This window comes from Neopsephotus bourkii, unplaced genomic scaffold (genome assembly GCF_033783945.1).
Source record: "Neopsephotus bourkii isolate Nb327-2 ecotype Australia unplaced genomic scaffold, CSIRO-AGI_Nbou_v1 NB_1680, whole genome shotgun sequence".
In the NCBI taxonomy this organism is placed as follows: domain Eukaryota; kingdom Metazoa; phylum Chordata; class Aves; order Psittaciformes; family Psittacidae; genus Neopsephotus; species Neopsephotus bourkii.
The window spans coordinates 314,499-338,549 of record NW_026902154.1 but is presented as its reverse complement, the minus strand read 5'-3'; the positions used below and the strand labels follow the sequence as shown (position 1 = coordinate 338,549).

General features: G+C 47.0%; 2 protein-coding genes across 2 annotated transcripts; one reads left to right on the top strand and one right to left on the bottom strand.

Moving 5' to 3' along the window:
* Positions 1 to 1,017: 1,017 nt before the first annotated feature.
* Positions 1,018 to 1,743, bottom strand: THAP11 (THAP domain containing 11). The gene has a single exon (XM_061375932.1). The coding sequence runs from the start codon at positions 1,741 to 1,743 to the stop codon at positions 1,018 to 1,020; it is 726 nt and encodes a 241-aa protein (XP_061231916.1).
* On the top strand, positions 1,269 to 23,778 carry CENPT (centromere protein T). The gene is given in 14 exon segments (XM_061375931.1): positions 1,269 to 1,897; positions 1,900 to 2,067; positions 3,212 to 3,332; positions 4,448 to 4,553; positions 7,257 to 7,390; positions 8,801 to 8,831; positions 13,513 to 13,655; positions 14,118 to 14,366; positions 16,631 to 16,699; positions 17,426 to 17,620; positions 20,192 to 20,282; positions 21,053 to 21,208; positions 21,990 to 22,094; positions 23,530 to 23,778. Coding segments are annotated over 14 exon segments (1,884 nt in total). The 5' UTR covers positions 1,269 to 1,741; the 3' UTR covers positions 23,690 to 23,778.
* Positions 23,779 to 24,051: the final 273 nt, after the last annotated feature.

Below are 24,051 nucleotides of genomic sequence, written 5' to 3'. Positions count from 1 at the left end.
TGCTGAAAGTGACTAACGCTGGCTAGAACCAGAAACTACACAAGCATTCCACATGGTTTGTTACAATAGTTTTAAATCTCAGTTTAGAATACACAAGCATGTTTCAGTAAGGTCTTGCCTAATGTACAGATTATTAGTCATGCTGACTAGTTTAGGATTAGATAGCGAGGGTTTGCAACCACTGCAGATAAAACTCTTTGCTTCTGTTCCATCCTGAATGAAAGCCAAGGATTTCAATCCCAACGTGTTAAAAAGCCTCCATTTCATGAGGAGTTCTTAAGCTGATGAGATAAAACCACAGCTGTCAAATGCCACTGGACTCTGTACCAGACTGTAATCCTTACTCAGTGTTGAGACATCTGTAACAAATACATGTGCACTGCAGAGAAAGCAGAAACTACATATGACAAGCACTTTTTAACCTAGGGATTCTTTCACTCTAGAAACAGCAGTCTTTTATGGCATCAGTAATTTACTGAAGAAACACATCACCCTGAGAGGGTTTATAAAGCTTTCCTCATGCCTCTGCTATGCAAGGCCAAACATGATATCCTTGTTCATTCTATGAAGGGCTCGGTGTCAACCACGCTTCCAGCTGCGCCTTCTCCAGGGTAGTGTTGCTGCTACCTCAGCACGGGCGAATTTATTTGCTGAAAACCGACACCCTACTTCCACTTGGTGGTGACACGGGTCCCACCCGCACCACGAGAAGCGCTTTCTGCCACTGTCGGCACGGAGGGTGCTGATGGGCCCGCTGTAGGCGGGACGCCGGCAGGCGCCCGCACTGCTAAGCTTGGGGAGAACGGTAACGGGGTATGGCACTGAGGCGACAGGGGCCGCCCCGTCTAGGAAGGAAGATCCCTACGGCGCGGGTATGCTTCGGTGGGGACAGGAGGAACCAGGCAGAGAGGGCTGGGATGGGGGCCACAACCTGCGCCGTCCCCTCTCTGCCAGGGCACCTCCCCGAGGGCGGCGGAGACTCCGGAGTGGAGAGCCCCTCGCCGGGCGCCGGCAGCCTCAGACGCCGTGGCGCTTGCGGGTCCCGGCGCTGGCGGCGTGGAGCAGCCGATCCTTCTCGCGGATCTCCTCACGGAGCTGGGCCTCGGCAAGGCGCAGACGGCGGATGCTGCCCTTCATCTCCTTCATCTTCACCTCCAGCAGCGCGATGATGTCGCGCTGCTCGTTCAACTTCCTCAGCAGCTCCTCAGACGTGGTGCCCGACGACAGCGAGTACGAGTGGTCCGGGGGACCGCCCTCCAACGGGCCCTCGTCCCCTGTCGCCGGTAGCCTCCCGGGGCCGGGCCCCACGGTGGCCCCGGGCCCGAGCTCCACCTGCACCGTCAGGTCGATAGGCTTCACGTCCTCGGCCCCGCCCCCTGCCGGGACCGCGACGGCAGCGGCAGCAGCGGGGCCCTGCGCGGCGGCAGCGGCGGCAGCAGCAGCAGCGGGGCGGGGGCGGCGGGCGGCCCGCTGCGCCTTGCGCTCGTTGACGCCGCGCAGCGGGAAGATGGTGGGGACCCGTACTAGGTAGGACTTGCGGCCGCCCTGGAAGTGCTCGCTGCAGACGCGGTGGCCCGTAGTGGGCTGGAAGGTGCTGAAGCAGCCGCTGACGCCCGCCCGGGAGACGTTCTTCAGCCAGAGGCGCCGCAGCTCCTCGTCCTTGGGGAAGGTGTAGAAGTGCAGCGCTTTGTCGCGGTGCGAGTTGTTGTAGCAGCCCGGCACGCAGCAGGTGAAGCCCGGCATGGCGGGGAGGGGGGAAACGGCCGCGGGGGGCGGGGGGGTCGCCGAACTACAGCTCCCACAAGGCCAACCGCGGCCTCTCGCCGCCGGCCGACACCGCCCGCCGCGGCCGCACCGGAACTACGCGGACCACAATGCACCACGGCGACAACGCCGAGCCGGAACTACCCGCCCCACACTGCGCTGTTCCCCCGCCCCCGCCAAGGCCCCGCCCACTCCCGTGAGGCACTGCGCGCGCGCTCCGTTAGACTGCCGTGGGCGGCCGCCTTAGTGGTCTCCAAGTCCACCAACAGCTTGATCACCGCTGCTCGGCTACCGGAGGGGCCGGTATGCCTTCCGTCCGCTCATCCGCCCGCTGCTCAGCCACCAGCGGAGCGGCAGCTAAGGTGATGGATAGGGCCGGGGAGAGGATACGGGAAGAAATAAGGGGAGAGGAAGCCAAGGCGGGACCGGTTGGCACGAGCTGCCCGCCCTTCCCGAGAGGAGCGAGGCCCCCGCGGCCGGGCCGGGGAACCCAGGGTGCTCCTGATGCGCGGGTAGACTCCACAACTCGTTAAAAGTTGTAAAGTAGGTATGCTTTATTCAGCGCTGAGGCGCTCCTCCGAAAACATGCGTACCTCAGTGGTGTTCTTCATATTTATCCTCTAAACTATTACATATTCATGAGGTTACGCAACATGCCTATACATAGTCATGACCCATCCCTGCTTCGTATTATAATGGAGTAAAAGGTTCTTGCTTGCGTAGTGTCTCCTGGTGTTCGTGGGCGAGGGTCTCAAGATGGAGTAAAGGAGTCTTCCCTGAACTTTCCATCTCTAGCCATTGTGCGTGTTCCCTGGTGATTTGCTCGCTGTCCAAACCGCAGAGCTGATTTCAGTCAGTTTAGGGGTCCAGAGAACAGGAGTTACTGTTCCTTCCTATTATCAATAGCCTTGGTGCTCCCACCCTGTTCCGGCAAGCACGGTAAGTGTTGAGCACACATTTGTTCAGTAAGCACTAGTAAGCAGTAACACTGTTAAGCAAGGGGCTTAACCCTAACCCCCCTGTACAACGGTTAACTCTTCACATCATTCCTTGTCCGTTTAATGTGTAAAATGGGCCGAAGACCCTGAATTCTGCTCTCACCGAGTAGCCAGGGCCCTGAGAGCCTCGCATCTCCCTTATGGTTGTGTTCTGCGACGGTTTTGTGCAGGGTTCACATGAGGGGCCATGCCCTCAGGTCTCTCGGGCTTTGGTCCATGATGAGGGATTGTGCATCACTGTGAATTGTCTCCCGTCCGAAAGCAACATGAAGTACTGTTAAAAAAGCAAATGTGTTTTGTTTTTCTAACTTGTTTGGGAATTTGGAAGATGTGTTAAGTAGCTTAGATTGTTATTTGAGGACACATGGTGAATGCTTTTGATGCTAAGGGTCATCTCTAGTGATAAAAATACAGGTTTTGAGTTCTGTTTGTCTAATGTCTCTCTTTAGACCAGATCTGATCTAAAGAAGAAGAAATTGGGCAGAAGTACTTCGATGAAGCTGAGGCTAGCGCCACTGTTGTGTAGCGGTGACACACCACGGACTTTGATCAAGAAAATCATCCACGTCGGTAAGTATCCTTTATTTTCAGGAAAGCAGAGAGGAGAAGGACAACATTTTGGTGGAGTTGAGAACAGATGTTCTTCTGTAGCTTGTTCTTACCCTGTTACGTCAAACAAATACAGACCCTTGTATGGCCAATGTATGTTCGTCCTGGGTTTGGCTGTAACAGTTATCTTTTTCCTTCCCAGTAGCTGGTGCAGTGCTGTGTTTGGGGTTTAGTCTGAGATCAGTGCTGGTAACACACCGATGTTTTCATTGTTGCTCAGTAGCACTTACCCCGATCAAGGACTTTTCAGTCTCATGCTTTGCCAGTGATGAGAGGCACAAGAAGCTGTGAGGACGCACAAGAAGCTGTCAGGACACTTGACCCCAACTAGCCAAAGGAGTATTCTATACCATAGCATGTCATGCCCAGTATATAAACTGGGGGAGTCACCCAAGAGGCCCAGATTGCTGCTCAGATTGGGCTGGATATAGGTCAAGTGCTGAGCAATTGTGTTGGACATCACTTGTATTTATTGGTTTTTTTCCCCCTTTCCCTTTTAGTTTTATATTCTTTTCTCTTGTTATTTCCCTTATTATTAGTAGTAGTTTAATATTATACTTCAGTTATCAAACTGATGTTATCTCAACCCGTGGGGTTTACATTCCTCAGATTTTCCTCCCCATCCCACCTGGAGGTGGGAGGGGAAAAGGGAGGAGTGAGCAAGCGGCTTCCTGATGCTGAGTTACCAGCTGGGCTTGAACACAACAGTGTGAAAGAGGAATCAGGTGATGCAGCTCTGTCTCAAAGACCAGGTCTTGCACTGCAAAGTCATATTCTTTAAAATCCTCTTCACTTAATGTAATTGTCCTGGGACCAAGCACCTAATCCTTGTGCTGCCTTTAGCTTTAGGACCATGAGTAAATCACAGAGGCACACACAATCACAAACTCCAGCGTATAGGACTCTGTTGGCTTTGTCACTGTACAAGCCATCCTTCTGAGTAGAACCCAAATAGTTTTAACCAGTTCTTTTAGCCCATCAATGCATGTAACGTACAGAATATGGTGTAGGTTTGTTACTCTGCTGCATTCTTGCTGGATTGAACTGTGAAAAATAATGTTTTGGTTTGTTGGCAGTTCCACCAGCTTCACCTGTGGTACCTGACATAGCAAAACATGAAGAACCAGAAGCGGCACCAGAAGAAGCTCAAGCAGAACTCCCAAGTGGGGGGCTTTCCAACATGTAACTAATTGTTAACATTTTTACTTTGGTATTTTTTATATAGATATTTTTATTTTTTTTTTTTTTTTTACCCTATAGCTGCAGTTCCGATGCTGGGATTGGGGAACAGGATTTATCTGCTTCTGTTTCAGTGATCAGAATTGTGTTCCGTCCAGTGAGATTTTCATAAATACCTTTCCAGCTTTTAAAGTCACATAGGAATCACTGGAACTGAGGGACTGAGAAGCAAATACTGTGGGCTTGTGCTTAGTCCCCCTTCTTAGATACAGACTTTGAATATCTTTTTGCAGTGGAAGTGCTGGTCAGGAGAATCATAGAATCCCAGACTGGTTTGGGTTGGAAGAGACCTTAAAGCTTATCCAGTTCCAACACCCTGCCACAGGTAGGGACACCTTCCACTAGAGCAGGTTGCTCCAAGACCTGTCAAAGCTGGCTTTGAACACTGCCAGGAATGGGACACAGCTCCTCTTGGACAGCCTGTGCCAGCCATCGCTTCTCTGGGCAACCTATGCCAGGGCCTCAGCACCCTCACAGGGAACAACTTGTTCCTAAGATCTCATCTCTGTGTCCCCTCTGTCAGGTTAAAGCCATTCCCCCTTGTCCTGTCCCTACAGGCCCTTGTCCAAAGCCCCTCTCCAGGTTTCCTGTAGCCCCTTTAGGCACTGGAGCTGCTCTAAGGTCTCCCCATAAGGAGCCTTCTCTCCTCCAGGCTGAAAAAGTCCAGCTCTCTCAGCCTGTCAAGTCTGAAGATCAGAAATCTCTTTGTGGGAATGTACTTTCCTCAGTTGTTTGTGACATACTAAAGAAGTTCTTGCATCTCCTCCAGGCTCCAGGCTGCATGCTGACAATTCTAGTTTGTAACGAGTGACTGCCATGTCTTATATTCAGAGCACAGGCTGCTGTAGCTTTATACAGTGTTGCTGCTTCTTGATTATCCTTGTTTTGGACTGCTCAGGACAACTTTCTTCCTGTAGAGTGGTTTGGAGCTCAGCTGCTTTTAGTCATTAGCTTCCATTAATATTTTAAGTTACTAGGCCTGGCTGAATTGAAGAGGCTAAAGTATGGTTCATTGACTCCATTATGAAACAGAAGAAAGCCAGTAGTGGTGGTAAGTCTTAATCTGCTTTAACCAGTTTTGTCACAACACTGGTGCCAGTTTTTGCTTACTGCAAAACAGACTGTTCTAAATAATGTGATTTCCTTTTCTAAACTCTTAGCTAGCTAAACTCTTTACATTGGCCACAAGCAGCCTCAAATAAGGTCATGTGAAATACTAAGTGAACTTCTATTGATATTTTAATAGAGGAAGAAACACCTGAGTTTTCTGTAAGTGTGGCAGCTTGTTGATTTGTATTTTGTTCTTTTTTTTTCTTAAATTAAAAAAAAAAAAAGCGCAATATTATTTTAGTTCCTTCTTGATTTTGCTTGTTGTAGTTCTTGAGCCTCTTTGTGCTTTTTCTCAGCCTTTCTGAATTGAAAAGCCAAGCCAGCTGATCCTTGCAGGATTCTATATGCCATGTGTTAGCTGGTCGTTGAATGTAAATAGGTGTAGACTTTTTGTTTTAAATCCTTTCTCACAACGTTTGTTTAGTTGATGTGGGCTTTCCTTTGTTTGGACAGGTCCTTCCTTCTTTAGCTGTAATAGTGCATTCCAGGAGAGATATGAAAAAAAAAAACACCCCACAATCTTTTCCCCAGTGCTTCACATCTGTTCCCCATTACAAGCCAGTTAATTCTAACACTTTAGGCTTACATTGTAAGAAATGAAACTTAGCCACACTTCTGAGTGGTAGAGCATGTGATTTGTAAGTGGAACAGATTTGTGAACGCGATGGTCTTACCATTCGGTGCGGTGCTGGCAGCAGCTCACTGCCTGAAGGTCACCTTCATGAGAAGGAAACTCTTGGAACGTACCACAAAAGGGGGACAACAAAACAGAAACTTACTTCCTGATCTTGACCCAGTGCCTGGCTGGGATATGACATATCCACTCCATATACCACTGTGTTCTGTTGTACCTACTGTTGTTTCGTGATGATGGCTTTTTCATTTCATCCCTCTTTGGATGCAGGAGAGGGACTCTTCATCAGTGACCATAGTGATAGGACAAGGGGTGATGGGTTGAAACTTAAACAGGGGAGACTGGGATGAGCTCTTAGGCAGAAGTTCTTCCCTGTGAGGGTGCTGAGGCCCTGGTACAGGTTGCCCAGAGAAGCTGTGGATACCCTGTCCCTGGCAGTGTTCAAGGCCAGGCTGGTTGGGGCTTGGAGCTACCTGGTCTAGTGGAAGGTGTCTCTGCCCATGGCAGGGGGTTGGAACTGAATAAGCTTTAAGGTCCCTTCCAGCCCAAACCAATTTGGGATTCTATGATTTACATTGTAATGATTGCCAAGCCTAATTGCTCCTGTGCACTGTTAGGAGGAGAGTGCTATGGAGCTTGTTGAAAGTTCAAGCTTTTACTCTGACCTTTCTGAACCTTGCTGTTTTGAATATACACTCAAGTTTTGATTCTCCTTGTGAAATTTACTTTGATTTAGTGGGAGGGAATGACATGTTCCTGCATTTGCCAAGCTAATCACTTAGTTCCTTAACTCTGCTGCAGCAAGGTCAACTCATTTGATTTTCAGTGGCATTACAGGGGCCTTTCTAGGGTGACTATGTGACGATATCATCCTCTGTTGAAGGCTTGCTTTGTGTTGGCAGGGAGGAAATGCAGCTGTCAGATCTTGTTCCTGAGGAGAGAGCTGTCTTCGCACCTCATATGAATAAGAAGACAAAGCAACTCAGCATTTCTGAATTTGAGAGAGCAGTAAGCCAACAACTTGTCCAGAACCAAGGTAAGGCCACAGTGAAAAACTGCCTTGTTCAGCACTACTTTTGCTGTCAGTGGATTTTCATCTGCTACAGTTTAGTTCATAGTAACTTCTCAGCTGAGCAGCTATATGGTTGAAAGCAAGATTGCAGCATCTTGTGCAAAGGGCGTAGCAGAGAACGGAAATCCCTTCCTATCAAACTGAAAATAAGCCTTTTTGAACAAAGTTACAAACTCTGCCTGGACTGTAACTACTTGACTCTTTTTACAGCTGGGTGTTCTTTGAGTTTTGAAGTATCTCCACAGATAGCAATCCCTATCTTTCCCTCTATTCCAGAAACTTGAAAATACAGCAAGCTGCAGACTTGACTGCAGTTACATCAAATAAGTTATAAAATTGTTGTTTGGGAAAGAAGGCTCTTATAGCTTTATAAAAGATACAATGTTTTATATTGGATTGAGTCTTCCATGTAAATATAAATATGCAAAATTTGGTAAATATAGTTTTAATGTTAGTTGCAGTTTAACAAAGACAGTTAAAACACCTCCCCTTAGTTTACATATCCTATTGGCAGTAGCAACTGGAGTAGAATTCGGGGATGGGATTCAACTCCAAATTAGAGACCTCAGGGCCAAATTACAGATGCTTTGTGCCTGTGTGTACATGAGGTAACTGGAGTCCTCCTGAAGTTTAGAGGAGGTCTGGTCAGTGGAATATGGGAGGTGATTTAGCTTACCTTAAAGTAGACACCTACATTTGATTAATGGCGCTTGGCTGTAATGGGAACATAAACACCTGTGTTTGGATACTTTAATCTGGAGATGAATCCCACCATGAGTCACCTATGGTCAGAAAATCAGCTTGTCTGTCTTTAACCTTGTACCTGGTCTGAACATGTAAAATGTAGGCAGCTCTGAAAAGCAGACCACTGCATGCTCCAGTATTTTCTAGTATGAGTGTGATTTTGTCACTGCTCTCCAGATCTGCTTTCTGCATATTTTGGGGAATTCATGAGTAGAACAAGTTTGTGTTACAGTTTTGTATGTAATCTACTTCTAAAGTTTCCAGATGCTTTAATGCTTGCTGTGTGTGGCTGCAGGTGGTTATGACTGAGGCCCTAGCCTAGCATCTTGCTATAAATGTAAGATTAATATTATTGAGTGGGAGGGCACGTGCCATATTCCATTTTCTTTGATATAACTTTTATTACCCTTTCAGAAACTGCTTATTAGAATTCTCATACACAGTTCTGAAATGAAGACAGGAATTTGGAAAGTGAATCCATCGTCTAATTCTGTTCTCTGTAAAATGAAACTTCTGAGAATTGTAGCACATGGAAGGAGGACCATTGGGTTGCTTCTGTAGTCTGTAGAGTAGAGAGTAATTTCTCACCTGCTGTGCTTTCTCAACTAACATATCACCAATGTTTTCTAGCTCCATCACTGCAAGACAGCACTTTGGCTGGGTGAGTTTAAACTAAAATATCTTTACTCCTAGCTGTCCTAACTATAGCTGCCTTGATTCATCATCTCTGTAGTTGGGAAGAGCAGTATAGACACCTGGGTGCATGATGAAGACCTGTGTCAGTAATAACACAATCATATTTCCCTCCCCCAGTGATGGCATTTGAATGTGTCACACTACATACCTTGTGATTTTCAGAAACTATGGTTCTGCCCTGTATGCTCAGGTTGGGCTAGCTTGAATTGCTGCTATCGCTTGTCTCTACTCAGTAGGATCACTGCTTCTTTCCTTTCATTCTCATGTTTCCAAAAATAAATCAGTATGTAGTAGACCTTAGAACATTTAATTTTCTCTGCCTGTTAATTGTCTCATCACAAGTTGATCTATGCAATCTTTCGTCCAACGTCCCTGAACCTCAAAAGCTTCTTAGCAAGTCGAAGATCTTCTTTTGCTGTGTTGCCCATAGACTTTGCTAATGATTCTAGACATATATTATCAAATTAATTCACCTTTCTTACTGTGGCCCCACAGAAGGCTGTTGCACAGGGCCACATTCTAAAAACCTGTGGGTTAAGAACAGTTTAGTAATTGAAATAAAAGTAAAACATAATAATGCAATAATAATAATGGTAAAGAGAGAGGAAAGAATAAACTTCCCCCCCTTCCCCCCCCCTCAAGTGGTGCACAGCACAGTTGCTCACCACCAGCTGACCAATCCCCAGCAGCAGTCAGTGCCTCCTGTGAGCTCCCCCTAGTTTCTATCCCAAGCATGATGCTTTGCGGTGTGGAGTACCCCTTTGGGTGGTTTGGATAGGTGTCCCTCCTGGTTTCTTGTGCCCCTCCTCACTCCCAGTGCATGAGACTGAAAAGTCCTTGATCAGGGAAAGTGCTACTGAGCAATAATAAAACCATCATTACAGAATCATAGAATAGTTAGGGTTGGAAAGGACCTTAAGATCACCAAGTTCCAACCCCCTGCCATGGGCAGGGACACCTCGCTCTAAACCATATCACCCAAGGCCTCGTCCAACCTGGCCGTGAACACTGCCAGGGATGGAGCATTCACAACCTCCCTGGGCAACCCATTCCAGTGCCTCACTACCCTAACAGGAAAGAATTTCCTCCTTATATCCAGTCTAAACTTCCCCTGTTTAAGTTTTAACCCATTAACCCTTGTCCTGTCACTACAGTCCCTAATGAAGAGTCCCTCCCCAGCATCCCTATAGGCCCCCTTCAGATACTGGGAGGCTGCTATGAGGTCTCCATGCAGCCTTCTCTTCTCCAGGCTGAACAGCCCCAACTTTCTCAGCCTGTCTTCATATGGAGGTGCTCCAGTCCCCTGATCATCCTCATGGCCTCCTCTGGACTTGTTCCAACAGATCCATGTCCTTTTTATGTTGAGGACACCAGAACTGCACACAATACTCCAAGTGAGGTCTCACGAGAGCAGAATAAAGGGGCAGGATCACCTCCTTTGACCTGCTGGTCACGCTCCTTTTGATGCAGCCCAGGATACGGTTGCTTTCTGGGCTGCAAGCGCACACTGAATCCAGCTCATGTTCATTTTCTCATTGACCAGCACCCCCAAGTCCTTCTCCTCAGGGCTGCTCTGAATCTCTTCTCTGCCCAACCTGTAGCTGTGTCTGGGATTGCTCCGACCCAGGTGTAGGACCTTGCACTTGGCATGGTTAAACTCCATGAGGTTGGCATCAGCCCACCTCACAAGCGTGTCAAGGTCCCTCTGGATGGCATTCCTTCCCTCCAGCGGATCAACCGAACCACACAGCTTGCTGTTATCGGCAAACTTGCTGAGGGCGCACTCAATCCCACTGTCCATGTCAGCGATAAAGATGTTAAATAAGACCGGTCCCAACACTGATCCTGAGGGACACCACTCATTACAGGTCTCCAGCCGGACATTGAGCCATTGACCACAACTCTTTGTGTGCGGCCATCCAGCCAGTTCTTTATCCCCCGAGTGGTCCATTCATCAAATTGATGTCTCTCCAATTTAGAGACAAGGATGTCATGTGGGACAGTGCTGAACGCTTTACACAAATCCAGGTAGATGACATCAACTGCTTTACCGCTGTCCATCAGTTCTGTAGCCCCATCATAGAAGGCCACCAAATTGGTCAGGCAGGATTTCCCCTTAGTGAAGCCATGCTGGCTGTCACCAAGCACCCTGTTGTTTTTCATGTGCCTTAGCATGCCTTCCAGGAGAATCTGCTCCAAGACTTTGCCCGGCACAGAGGTGAGACTGACTGGTCTGTAATTCCCTGGGTCATCCATTTTCCCCTTCTTGAAAATGGGGGTTATATTTCCGTTTTTCCAGTCGTCGTGAACTTCACCTGACTGCCAGGATTTCTCAAATACGATGGCCAGCAGCTTAGCAACTTCATTCACCAGCTCCTTCAGGACCCGCGGATGGATTTCATCAGGACCCATGGACTTGTGCACGTTCAGATTTTTAAGATGGTCTCGAACCAGTTCCTCTCCTACAGTGGGCCCAAGGTCTTCATTCTCCCAGTCCCTGTGTCTGCCTTCCAAGACTTGGGTGGTGTGGTCAGAGGCTTTGCCAGTGAAGACCAAGGCAAAGAAGTCATTCAGAACCTCAGCCTTCTCCAAATCCTGTGTAGCTAGTTCACCCGAGAGCTTCCTGAGGGGGCCTGCGTTCTCCCTAGTCTGTTTTTTATTTGCTATGTACCTGTAGAATCCCTTCCTGTTATCCTTAATATCCCTAGCCAAGTTTAATTCTAACTGGGCCTTAGCTTTCCTAACCTGGTCCCTAGCTTCCCGGACACCCTCCCTGTACTCTTCCCAGGCCGCCTGTCCTTGCTTCCACTTTCTATAGGACTCTTTTTCATTTGAATTTTCCTCAGCAGCTCCTTATCCATCCAAGGAGGTCTCCTGGCCCTCCTGCTGCACTTCCTTCTAGTTGGGATGCAGCACTCCTGAGCTTGTAGCAGGTGACCCTTGAAGACCAACCAAGAGTCTTGGGCCCCCCTGCCCTCTAGGGCTGTATCCCATGGAACCTTACTAAGCAGGCTCCTGAAGAGGCCAAAGTCTGCTCTCTTGAAGTCCAGGGCAGGGAGCTTGCTGCACACTCTTCTCACTGTCCTGAGGATCTCAAATTCGACCATCTCATGGTTGCTGCATCCAAGGCTTCCCTGGAGCGCCACATTTCCAACGAGCCCAGGTGAGCAGGAGGTCAAGCATGGCACCTCTCCTTGTCAGCTCCTCTATTACCTGCAGAAGGAAGTTGTCTTCCACACAATCGAGGAACCTCCTGGATTGCTTGTGCCGGGCCGTACCGTCATTCCAACAGATGTCAGGGTGGTTGAAGTCACCCATGAGAACAAGGGCCTGCAAGCGTGAGGCTCTTCCTATCTGCCTATAGAGTGCTTCATCCACAGATTCCTCTTGATCAGGTGGTCTCTAACAGATCCCCACAGTAATGTCTCCCATCACTGTTCTCCCTTTAACCCTGACCCACAAACTCTCTGTTAACTGCTCACCCATCCCCAGACAGTTCCATACTCTCCAGCCTATCCCTAACATAAAGGGCAACTCCCCCTCCCCGCCTGCCAGGCCTGTCTTTTCTAAAGAGTCTGTAAGCTTCCATTCCAACACTCCAGTCATAGGAGCCATCCCACCATGTTTCTGTGATGCCTTTTATATCATACCCCTGTAAATGTGCACACATCTCTAATTCCTCTTGTTTGTTACCCATGATACGGGCATTTGTATAGAGGCATCTGAGCCGAGCTCCAAATGAAGTCGGCTCATTGGCTGGAGCAGCTGGAATATCTCTACATTGCTCTAAGCATTTTTTTTATTATGGTCAGCACTGTTCTCAAAATAAAGCAGAAATGCAGAATTGCACCAGATACTGGGAAGAGAAATAACTCTGCCCCAGCCAAAACCAGGACAGTACCTACCTATTCCATGCCATTTGTGTCATGGCAGTGCACCAGCACCTTTCCTGCTTTTCAACGTATGTACCTGTGCATCCTCTGAACCCCCTTTTTTGTTAGGCTGCATTGAGAGAGGGAACAAAGGTATCTGAGCAGGGCCAGTTTCTTTAAGATGCAAAAAATTTATAATGAGGTATATCTCTCCCTGTGCTTTGCAGGTTGCTATCTTAGCTCCTGGCTTAAAAGTTACAGTGTGTTGGTAGCTGCACTTAGTTGTGAATACTGATACTAAGCAGCTTCTTAGACGTGGTCTGAAGTCCTCCTAGCAACCTGCTGTCATCTAGGGGACAGCTTGAGTCTCAAGCATTTATTTCCCCCCCCCTCTTTTTTTCTCTTTTTGTTCTTAAAACTTCTAAAGTCCCTGAACCTTTCATCCGGTGTGTTGTTGCAGCCCTCTTGAGGCTGGAGGCTGTAAACAGTCTGTTTCCTGGTCTCTAATATACATCCTGCTATTATGTGGTATCATGGAATTAAACTATTTGTTTAAAGTTGGCTGGCATGTAATCTTCAAGGTTTTGGGGGGGGAAATTTCTCTTACCTTAGGGATTTGTGATAAAAATTGATAATAATTGTGATAATGATTGTAATAATTGATAATGATTATGATAATAATTGTCTTGCTGTTACTGGCGCCATGTTTGTAATCTGAGAGTAAAAAGGAGTATGTAAGCTTGGAAAATTATTTTTTCCTTCATCTTTTGACAGATCTCTTAGCATGTCTCTTGGATGCTTGGCCAGGCCAGACACTGTTGAAAGGAGACAGCTGTCCCGGAGGCCAAAGAATCACAAACCTCTTGACATAAAAGATTTTGAAGACAAAGTGGAACAGGACATGCTGAGGAGAAAAGGTTTCTTTCATGTTCTTCCTTCTGTTTTGGGAGGGAGTGCCTTCTATAAGGTGGCTTGTAGAAGCAGTTTCTGAAGTGTGGGTCTGTATTTTATGGTTTAAAGGGTACTAGCATGCTCACAAAATCCGGTCTAATTTGGGAAGCAAGATTAGAATGAGGCTCTGTATCTGTACTTGCTTTGATTCTATATGCTTAAGTATGTCCTCTACCCAGTTTAGTGATTTATATCAGGAATCATTTGATATCATGCTTGTAACTGTGGGTACTGGGGAGACACTTTGGTGGAGAAAGTTTGGGACACTGAAGTGTGGTGATATCATTTCAGGTTTTGATCTGTGGAGAATGAATAAAATTTGTTTGAATGATTTCAATTCTGTATTATGCAAGTCCCGATAATAAATGTGTCTCCTGTGACCTTAAATGCTTTTTCACATAAAACTTGTTTTTAAACTTTCTAAACAGCACAGAGCTATCTTGTGGACTCAGAAATGTCACCTGGGAGTCAAGCAACCATGCTGACAAGTGTGGGTACAGGCAAGAGAAGGACCCAAGGATATTCTCAGGACTTAGTCCTTGATCATGAGCATGTTGACATTATGATTCCTGTATCTTCAAAATCGCCTGAAAACCCACCAGAAGGGAAGCAAGATCATTCCCAGTGGACTAACCCAATGGATCAGCTCTCTGTTTCAGAAGAAGTGGTGGTTGGCAGTGAGTACTATGGGTTAGGACTTGGGGCTTAGCAGGTAATACCTGAAATCACAGGATGGTTAAGATAGGGAGGGACCTCGCAAGGTCATCTTCTCCAACCCCTCTGCTCCAGTAGGGCCACCCAGAGCGGGTTGCACAGGTCTCAGTCACCCTCACAGGGAAAAATTTTTTCCTGATGCTCAGACAGAGCCTCCTGTGTTCGAGTCTGTACTGGTTGCTTCTTCTCCTGGAACTGGGCACCACTAAAAAGAGCCAGGCTCTATCTGCTTTACACTCTCAGTCAAAGCTCCCTATGCTTTCCGTGAAGTATGGACAGCTGATGTTTCATTTAGGGTTTTTTATGATCCTTTATCAAAAGGGCCATGGTATTTAAAAAATGGTTGGTGAATTCAGTACTGCTCAATCCAGGAGAACAGTTCTTGCCCTGGAAACCTTAGAAGTGAATCAATTCCTAGTGGACTGTTGCCACATACTCTGCTTCTGGAGGATTGTCTGTGGCATGCTGGAGGGAAAGGTTGTGTTGAAAGGACAAGAGAAGAGATCAATAGAAAAAAGTTGGTTGCTTTGAAGAGTCCAGCGGTAGGCACTGTGAGGACAAATGGAGAGATAACATGGGGACTGGATCAAATGAGAGGAGGAGGAGGAGGAGGAGGTTAAGAGTGTATCTGAAAGATGCTGGAGGTTGTAAGGCATTACGGTCAAATGTGAACGGTTACCTAGGTCTGCTGTTTTACCAAAGGTAGCTGATGCCAGTGTTACTTCACAGTTTGAGCTGGAAAAATAATTGCAAAGACTTTTCCAACTGTTTCCTGAGATTCAGTGTGAACTCTGAGCTGTTCCGTGCAAAGAAGGAATGTTTTCTTGTGTGTACTCTCTGCTTGATTGGATTTTTTTACTTGGCAGGAAAGTGAAAAGAAAGTTTAAAAAGAGACTAGGAACACATTACTGCTCTCAATTACTAGCTGTTAATAGACGGAGCTCCTTTTTGCCATCCTGAAGTTCAAGTAAATGTTTGGGCTCCCCAGTCACTCGAAAGCCTAAGAGATCTTTCAGCAAGTCTTTGGGCCCATATAATTGAGGTCCTAGATGTAAGTGATATAGAAGAAGAGATGGCTAAGACAGTGAACAGGGTGGATCAGGAAGAGAATTTCAGAGAGGGTAAGAAGTGCTTTCAGTGTTGGAAGGGAATGCAGTGCTTTAATCTGATTAAGAGTTTTTTAGGTGACTCACAGAGTGAAATCAAGAGTTAATTGTTCAGTAGATGCTAGAGATAAAGTAATTGAAGTTTCATCAGAGAGAGACTGATGCTGTGAGCATTTCCAGACAAGCTTTCTCAAAGGAGGCTGTGATTTGCTCATGTGTTTTCTTGTCAGTATTTCCTCTGTTCACAGTTCTGCAAATGGAATACAGGTTCGTATGTTTTGATAGGTCCATAGTACTGATCATCTTCCCAAAGGAAAGATGAATAGCTACCTGCTGGCAAGGAATGCATCTGGCTAGTCATTCTTTTGGTTTGTATACATTCTAATGCTTTACTATAATTATTTAAGCCATGTTGGCTGTTACCTGTCTTCAGTACTAACCAGCACCTTTCTCTCTTTAGACAAGAGCTTGAAGGGTGCCTTCTAGTAAGTAGTGAAGATCTAGTTGTCCTGGGTTTAGCAGTAGCAGTCAGTTTTTCTCTTTCCTGGTAGCTGGTGCAGTGCTGTGTTTTGACTTTCAGCTGGGAACAGAGCTGATAACAATGTTTTGTGTTGGCCAAGGACTTTGTGAGCCTCATGCTCTGCCAGGGAGGAGGGAAGCTGGGAGGAAGCAGAGACAGGACACCTGACCCAAACTGACCAAAGAAGTATTCCGTACCACAGCACGGCATGCCCAGGATGTAACTGGGAGAGTGACCCGGAAGGGGGCTAGGGTGGACTGCAGGGTTGGAGGAGGTATCGGTCGGTTCTTGGTTGGACTGGGGTGGGGCGAGTTATCGGTCGCCTGGTGATGGGGTGTTGTATTCTCTTCCCTTGTTATTTCCTTTATCATTACTATTATTTGGTGGTAGCAGTAGTGATTTGTGTTATACCTTAGTTACTAAACTGGTCTTATCTCAACCCGTGGGAGTTGCATTTCTTTTCGGTTCTCCTCTCCATCCCTCCAGGAGTAGGGGGAGGGCAAGAAGCAGGGGGGGAGTGAGTGAAAGCTGTCTGGATAGGGTTAAACCACAACACCAGTTTAGGATCCTTTTTAAGTCTTTTCCATTGTTTCTTTCACAGAAGCAGCCTCTTCAGAAGAAGAGGGAATAGCAGAAGCAGGTGTTGAATACCACGGCTCTCCTGAACCTGGTGAGGACAACCTCTAATACTGAATCTCTAATGCCAGAGATGTCTCAAGATGGCATTATTGGCATCATTGCTGGGAGAGATACTTGTTAATTCTGCTTGCATTCTCGAATGGGCTAAATACTGGGAAAACAGCAAACTAATTTTAAGCTGAAAGATTACATTCTGCTCAAATGGGAATCAAAATTGCTTTGGCAATAGTGTTTAGAAACACAAAATTTCAGAAGGCATCTTCAGTTAAAATTTACCAGTGGAAGTTCTAGAATCAGGCAGAGATTGATAAAATTTGGAGATCTTCTGAGTGTGTTTGCAAATCAGGATCTCCGAAGTTACTTTCCCTGAATTGTTGGGTCTTCTGTGTTCAACGTGCTGCATTAAGGCTTTGGTATGACTTTTTTTGAGATAAAAGTACTTACTAAAGGGAGTTCATTTCCAAAGGAGCTCAGATAAAAACTGCACTCAAATCTCATGGTCTCCTCCACATTACCAACTGCTGGTTTTTTGTTTTGTTTTATTTGACAACTAGATGTAGCAGAGGGAAAAGCTGAGGGTTTTCAATGCTTTAGCTTGTCTAGTTTTGTGTGCTGGTGCTTTATCCTTTAAGATACAAATATAATTGGCGGCAGTGTTGTCAGGAATGGAAAGTTGGGTTTTGTTCTTATGAGTGCTCTGAAAATTTTGGCTGTGGTACTTGTTTCAGTGATGTATTTTTCTTGTCTGGAAATCTAGAGTGTGAGATTGCCCAAGGTATTGGAGCTGGAAGTCTGAGTAAGCATTCGAATCCTACCTTTGAAAAATCTGAGGTGGAGCCCTTCGAGAGTGATGTTGAAGAAGCAGACGAACTACAGGACCAGCCTATTTTGATAGAATTGGATAGTCTAGAAGAGTCTACTGAGGATGAACCTGAAGACGCTGAGAATGAAAGTAAGTAGTACCTTCAGCAGCAGCAGAGGCAGTTGGAGAAATTTTTCCATTATTTCTTGATAGATTAGGGAACAACACAGGATAATAACATTATTAACTGTTTAGTCCATCAAGTAGGCCAGGGGAAGCTGTTGGCTGCTGTTCCTAGGGCCAGGTTTTACTGCCTCATCAGGTGCTTCAGGGACATAGATAATCTTGTACTTTTGAAGCTGAAAGAAATGGAAGTGCACAAGTGGATGAAACTGAGTGTAAAGTGGTTTTATAGAAGTGACATGGGGATATCATAGAACCAAATAATAGTTCGGGTTGGAAAGAACCATAAGATCATCTAGCTCCAACCCCCCTGCCGTGGGCAGGGACACCTCACACTAAACCGTGTCACCCAAGGCTCTGTCCAGCCTGGCCTTGAACACCACCAGGGATGGAGCATTCACAACTTCCCTGGGCAACCCATTCCAGTGCCTCACCACCCTTACAGTAAAGAACTTCTTCCTTATATCAATCTAAACTTCCCCTGTTTTAAGTTTTAACCCGTTACCCCTTGTCCTATCACTACAGTCCCTAATTAATAGTCCATCCCAGCATCCCTATTGCCCCCCTTCAGATACCGGAAGGCTGCTATGTGGTCTCCATGAAGGCTTCTCTTTTATTCCTTCTTTCCTGACTCCTAACTTCGTACTAACTTTGTAATGTCTTAGCATGGAACTGCTGCTTCTACCGCCATTCATGAGTCCAGACTTGAAACTTAATATAGAACCCCATGTTTTGTATGTGCAGCTGCATATTTCCTTTTCCAATTAACCAAAAAGAGTAGGCTGGTTTTCCAGAAACCTAGAAATGTCTGTTCCTAAACAGTCCTTCAGACACTGCATCAGTCTGTTCTGTTGCTCCAAGAGTACTTACGCCCTTTGGAAGAACTCATACACCAGACTGACTTCTCTTTGATCGAGGACATGTTTAAAAATGGCCAGAGTGTGTTTTGTAAGTTTTGGGACTGGTCTTAAAGTCTTTTGACCTACAGTATACACCCTGACATAAAACTGAACTAAGGACATCTTTAAAGAATCCCATTACCAGGATTTGAGGCATTGTGGGGAAATTCATCTGTAATGAGATATCAGGCCTGTATGTATTTGTGCAGTGTGGAAGGCACAAAGATGACTGTTTTGCTGGCACACTTCTGCCACAAGGAAAGCTGTGAGGGTTTTTAGGTTGTCTACAACAGTGTGTCAGTGTGGTTGTCTTTATGAAGAGATGGAAAGGTCTCGATGAAGAGATTGGTGCTGGCAGGATGAAACAAAAAGAGTAGCATCTCTTCCTGTTAGACAGTGGGATTGAGCACCCTCAGCAAGTTTGCTGATGACACCGAGCTGTGTGGTGCAGTTGGCACGCTGGAGGGAAGGGGTGGCATCCAGAGGGACGTGGACATGCTGGAGTGTTGGCCAATGCCAACCTCAGGACACACGCTACCTGCCAGTATGTGCACACACGGTGTGTATTAGCATGTATGTGCAACATCTGCATGCACATACAATATCTAGCAGTGTGCACTTGCAGTCCAGAACCCTGCCATGTGCTGGGCTGCATCAAAAGGAGCATGAGCACCAGCTCGAGGGAGGGGATTCTCCCTCTCTGCTCCTCTCGGGAAGACCCCACTTGGAGTACTGTGTGCAGTTCTGGTGTTCTCAGTATAAGGAGGACATGGAGCTGTTGGAGCAAGTCCAGAGGAGGGCCACAAGGATGATCAGGGGACTGGAGCACCTCCCGTATGAGGGCAGGCTGAGAAAGTTGGGGCTGTTCAACCTGGAGAAGGGAAGCTCTGTGGAGACCTCATAGCAGCCTTCCAGTATCTGAAAGGGGCCTACAAGTGTGCTGGAGAGGGACTCTTGGTCAGGGGCTGCCGCAAGAGGACAAGGGGTGATGGACTTAAACTGAGATAGGTAAGTTCAGGTTAGATATAAGGAAGAAGTTCTTTATTGTGAGGGTGGTGAGGAACTGAAACAGGTTGCCCAAAGAAGTGGTTGGGCAGAACCTTGGAGCAGCCTAAACTAGTGGAAGGTGGCCCTGCCTGTGGCTGAGGGTTGAAACTGGGTGGGCTTTAAGGTCCCTTCCAACCCAAAGAAGTCTGGGATTCTGTGATACTCACTGACTGGCCCCTGTAATGTGATTTTTTGTTGCTATGCTCATCCCTGTGTTAATGACAATTTGACACTGATTTAGCAGGATGGTAAGGAGGTAGCTTGCAGACTTTGAAGCTCTCTATGGGAAAAGAGGCAGCAGCTTTGGCAGCCTCAGTCCACACAGCCAACTGCCCCTGTAGCCTGACTCCAAGCATGTCCAGCACATGAGGGAAACCACCAGCTGATGTGGCTGCACGTGGAGTGGGTGGCATTGCAGCAGGAGGCAGTTGCTCTGGTTCAGTGTGCTGTGGAGCCACAGCCTGGGCACAGGCAGCGTGGCACCAGAGCTGGTGTGTGAAAAGCTGGCTGGGCTTCTGTCTGCTGCTACAGCACTGCCTGCTGAGGACCTCTGAAAGTAGAGTCCGGTTCCTTAAGTACATTTTGTCCACAGAGGATTTCATGAAGACACCCCTACTTGTCCATGATGAAGTCCACAAGCCACCACTGTTAACTCCATCACCTGCAAAACCTGCTTCTCCTGAGTAAGTATGAGCAAGCTTCAGCGGTGGCCTGATAGAAGTGTCTCTGGGAGGTCTGAATGCCAGGGAGAGTGAGTTGAGCCCTGCTGCATTGGCTGTTCTGTGCTTTATCAGCGGCACCAGGGAGTAGAGTCCAGCCACTGTTTTAGCAGTTGAATAAAGGCCTATCAAGCAAGTGTCATCAGAACCACTAATAGCAGGGCCTGGGGAACTTTATTTTTTTTGTTCATTGAAGCAGTAAATGGTAAAACCAAATTCTTGTGCCTTTTCCTGCTGTGAACAGAGATGAATAATGCTTCCAGAGTTGCTGGATGATTGCTCTAATCATGAATAGTAAAATATATTTAGAAAAAGGAGTCCTTGATACTCTGCTGAAGTGGAACTGTGTTAAAATTATGACAGTGGAATAGAGGTGACCTGTGGATGCCCCAGACTTTGTGCACTCCTGCTACACATCCTACAGGGATGCGATGAAAACTTCATTGGTATACTGGAGAGAACTCTGGTTTGCCAACTGTTATACTGACATGCTTATCTTGGGAAATTCAGTCTGGGTTGCTTCTCCCAAGGTTATGATGCCATGTGAACTGTTCACAAACTGAACTTCATGGGCATGAGGGATTTGAGTAATTGGGAGAGAAAAAAAGTTAACAGCTCAAAGTAGTTCTTTGCCCTTCAGTTCAGCATAAGGTTTGCCCAAACTCAGTACTGTGTTCTCTCCCTCTACTCTGTGTTTGTTCATTTGATGTGTGCATTTTCATTTTGCCTCAAAGGCCTCTTCTGCAGCCACAGCAGGCAAAGCAAGTTCCAAAGCGCTCACGGAAAAAAACACTGAAGCCTGAACTGCCAAGTAGCTTGATAAAGAGCGTATTTAAGGACTATGCGAAAATGCCAGTGGCCGCACAATCATTCAGAGTTGTTGAAGAATGGTAAGTGGCAACAAACTGCTTCCATTCTCACTCATTTTAGTGGGTTTTGGGGTTTTTAGTTTTGTTTTTTGTTGTTTTGGTTTTTTTGGTGTGTGTTGTTTTGTTGGTTTTGGTGTTTTGTTGTGGTGGTGGTTTTTTGTTTTTGTTTGGTTTTGGGTTGGTTTTTTTGTTGTTTTTTTTTCTTCTGGTCCTCTCCTGAAATAACAAACGCATCAGGAGGGCTGCTGACAAGCAGAGCGCCCTCCCTCTTCAGGTGGGGAGAGTCACAGGAGTTCCGACCAACAGGACAGAAACGTGGCAGGTGATGTTGGTCTCTGTGTGGCTCTGGAAAACTGTTCTTGTGCTGGGCAAGGTGAAAGTGTCCCACTTGTGCACTGTTAACATTGGGACCCCTTTTTCTCAGTTTCTTGAATTCATGGACCATGTTACCTTCATGAGTAAGACGTGTGGGTTGTTAGAACAGCCGTACCACAAGAGTGAACAGTCTGGTAATCAGTGCTGGTTTTCCCCTGGGATTAACCCCTGTTCTTGCACGTGTGGGCAGTTTGGGAAGGCTTCTGGCTGCAGTTGTGCAACTCATTTGCAGCTGTCTTGGCTGTAAAGTTCCAGGGCACCCAGACTGAGAAGCCAAACTTTGTTCCGGGGCTGGGGTTTCTTCTCCCAGTTTTCAGTGGCAGGCTGTGACCTGCACAGTGAGCAGCTCTGACGCAGCTTGCCCTACAGAAGTGGGTGGGTAGCTGGTGCTCACACACTCCACAGCCTGACCTCAATCCTCCTTCAGCACCAAGAAATACTTCAAGAATCTCTGGAGTGATCTGACAGCTTTGGCCAGCCATTCCAAGAGGAAGATATTGAATGTGTCTGACATAGAAGTCCTCATGAGAAGGTAACAGGAGGGTTATCTTTAACCTGTAGTAATCTTATGTGGTGCTTTGATAGCCCAGTAAAACAATCATTGACAGAGTGTGCACTAGCAGTTATGTATTTCAGCAGGAAATGTGGTATTGCGTGATTTACTCTTTACAATGCCACTTGGCCTTCTGTCCCAGGAGGGAATTGGTGGACTTGAGTTTTTATACTCCGCACTGGTGGAGGGGCAAGAGTAAGTAGTGAAGGGTTGGGAGCACAAGGAGCCATCTGATAAACTAGTAGCAAGAGGAGGGGCACATATGCAGGGGTGAAGCAGTTACAGCTGCAAAATAGGTAGTGTTAGTCATAAAAGCAGAGTAGCAGCATGTGTGAGGTTGGGCTGCATCTTTTGCATCCCTGAGTGACTTCTGCTAAAAGTACTTGCAGTGGAAACAGTGTGAGCATTTACACATGTCCTGCTCTCTGGTCTGATCATTTACTGTTACAAACAACACCCCTCTCTCCCTGCTGCTGCAGCTGCTGGTACTTGGGGTTCAACCTGGCAGCTCTTCAGAGCAGAAGGAACCTCTGGCCTGGGAGGCCAGGGCTGGCCTCTCCTGGCAGTGGCGCTCCCTGGCCAGCAGCCTGGAGGGATGGTTCTCAGAGCCTCTTCATTGCTGCTCTTCCCTGGGGTCTCCCTCAGCTGCCCCATCTCATGCCTGAATTTACTTTGTGCTGTTACCAAAACACAGGAATGTGATCTTGGCTTTGGAGCCCTCTTCAGTTCAGTGGGCCCAAAACAGTCATCAGTCATTTCAAGTAATCACTCCAGGTTATTATTCCTTGTTTCCACTGAGTTTCAGATGGGATGTTAAAGTTACCGAGGGATTGTGCAGGGCATGCCTGGTTGAGGGCACTGGTTTTGCATGGGCCTGTGTGTTGGACCTGGGGCTGTCAGAAATAATCACCTGTTGCTGTCCTGATCTGGAGATTTTCATTTTCCCACCTGACAGGTAAGTGCTGATGTTAGTATGAACAGGCTGAGAAACTTGGTTTTGTTGGCCATGGTTGAGGATTCTGAACACATATTTTACCTTTTTGTAGATGTCTAGGGGTTTTGGACAAGGGCCTGTAGGGACAGGACAAAGGGGAATGGCTTTGACCTGACAGAGGGGAGATTGAGATGAGATTTCAGGAAGAAGCTGTTCCCTGTGAGGGTGTGAGGCCCTGGCAGAGGTGTACATCCATGTGCTGGCCCTTGCCATGGTGAGCATGTGGCTTTGTGTGAGCTGCTGCAGTTAGCTGCTGTGTCCCTGTGTGTGCAGGTTCGCCTGGGCTCTGCACTGTGCGCAGGACCTGGAGCTGTGGAATGCAAAACAACCACTGCAAGAAACTTTACAAATTTTACTCTTGAGTAGAAACACTTCTCACTAACGACTCTGTCTTCTTTGCTCTCCTCTTTCTGAACCCAGACAAAAGCTGGTGACAGACGAGATGCCGCTGCATGTGTTGATTGAGCGTTACCTCCCTCTGGAGTACAGGAAGGTCCTGATTCCAGTTGCTGTGAGTGGAAATAAAGTGATCCCTGAAACTAAACGCAGCAGAAGCCGCAGGCTGCGGAAAGGTGCCTGATGGCTGGCACTGCTCCATGCAATGGTTTTCTACCAGTAACCAGTGAGGCAGTGAGCGGTCGACGTTTTCGGAAGATGATGTTGTGCTGTGGATGTTGCCGCAAATAATTTTACTATCCTGAATTTGTTGTAACCTTTGAATATTTGTGCATCATGATAAATAAAGTATGTTCTGCATGGTGCAAATGCTGCTCATGGAAGTGGGCTGAAAAGCTGCTGAATTTAAACTGACAGAGGGAAGACTGAGATGGGATTCACAGTTCTTCCCTGTGAGGGTGCTGAGGCCCTGGCACAGGGTGCCCAGAGAAGCTGTGGCTGCCCCATCCCTGGCAGTGTTCAAGGCCAGGCTGGACGGTGGTTGCT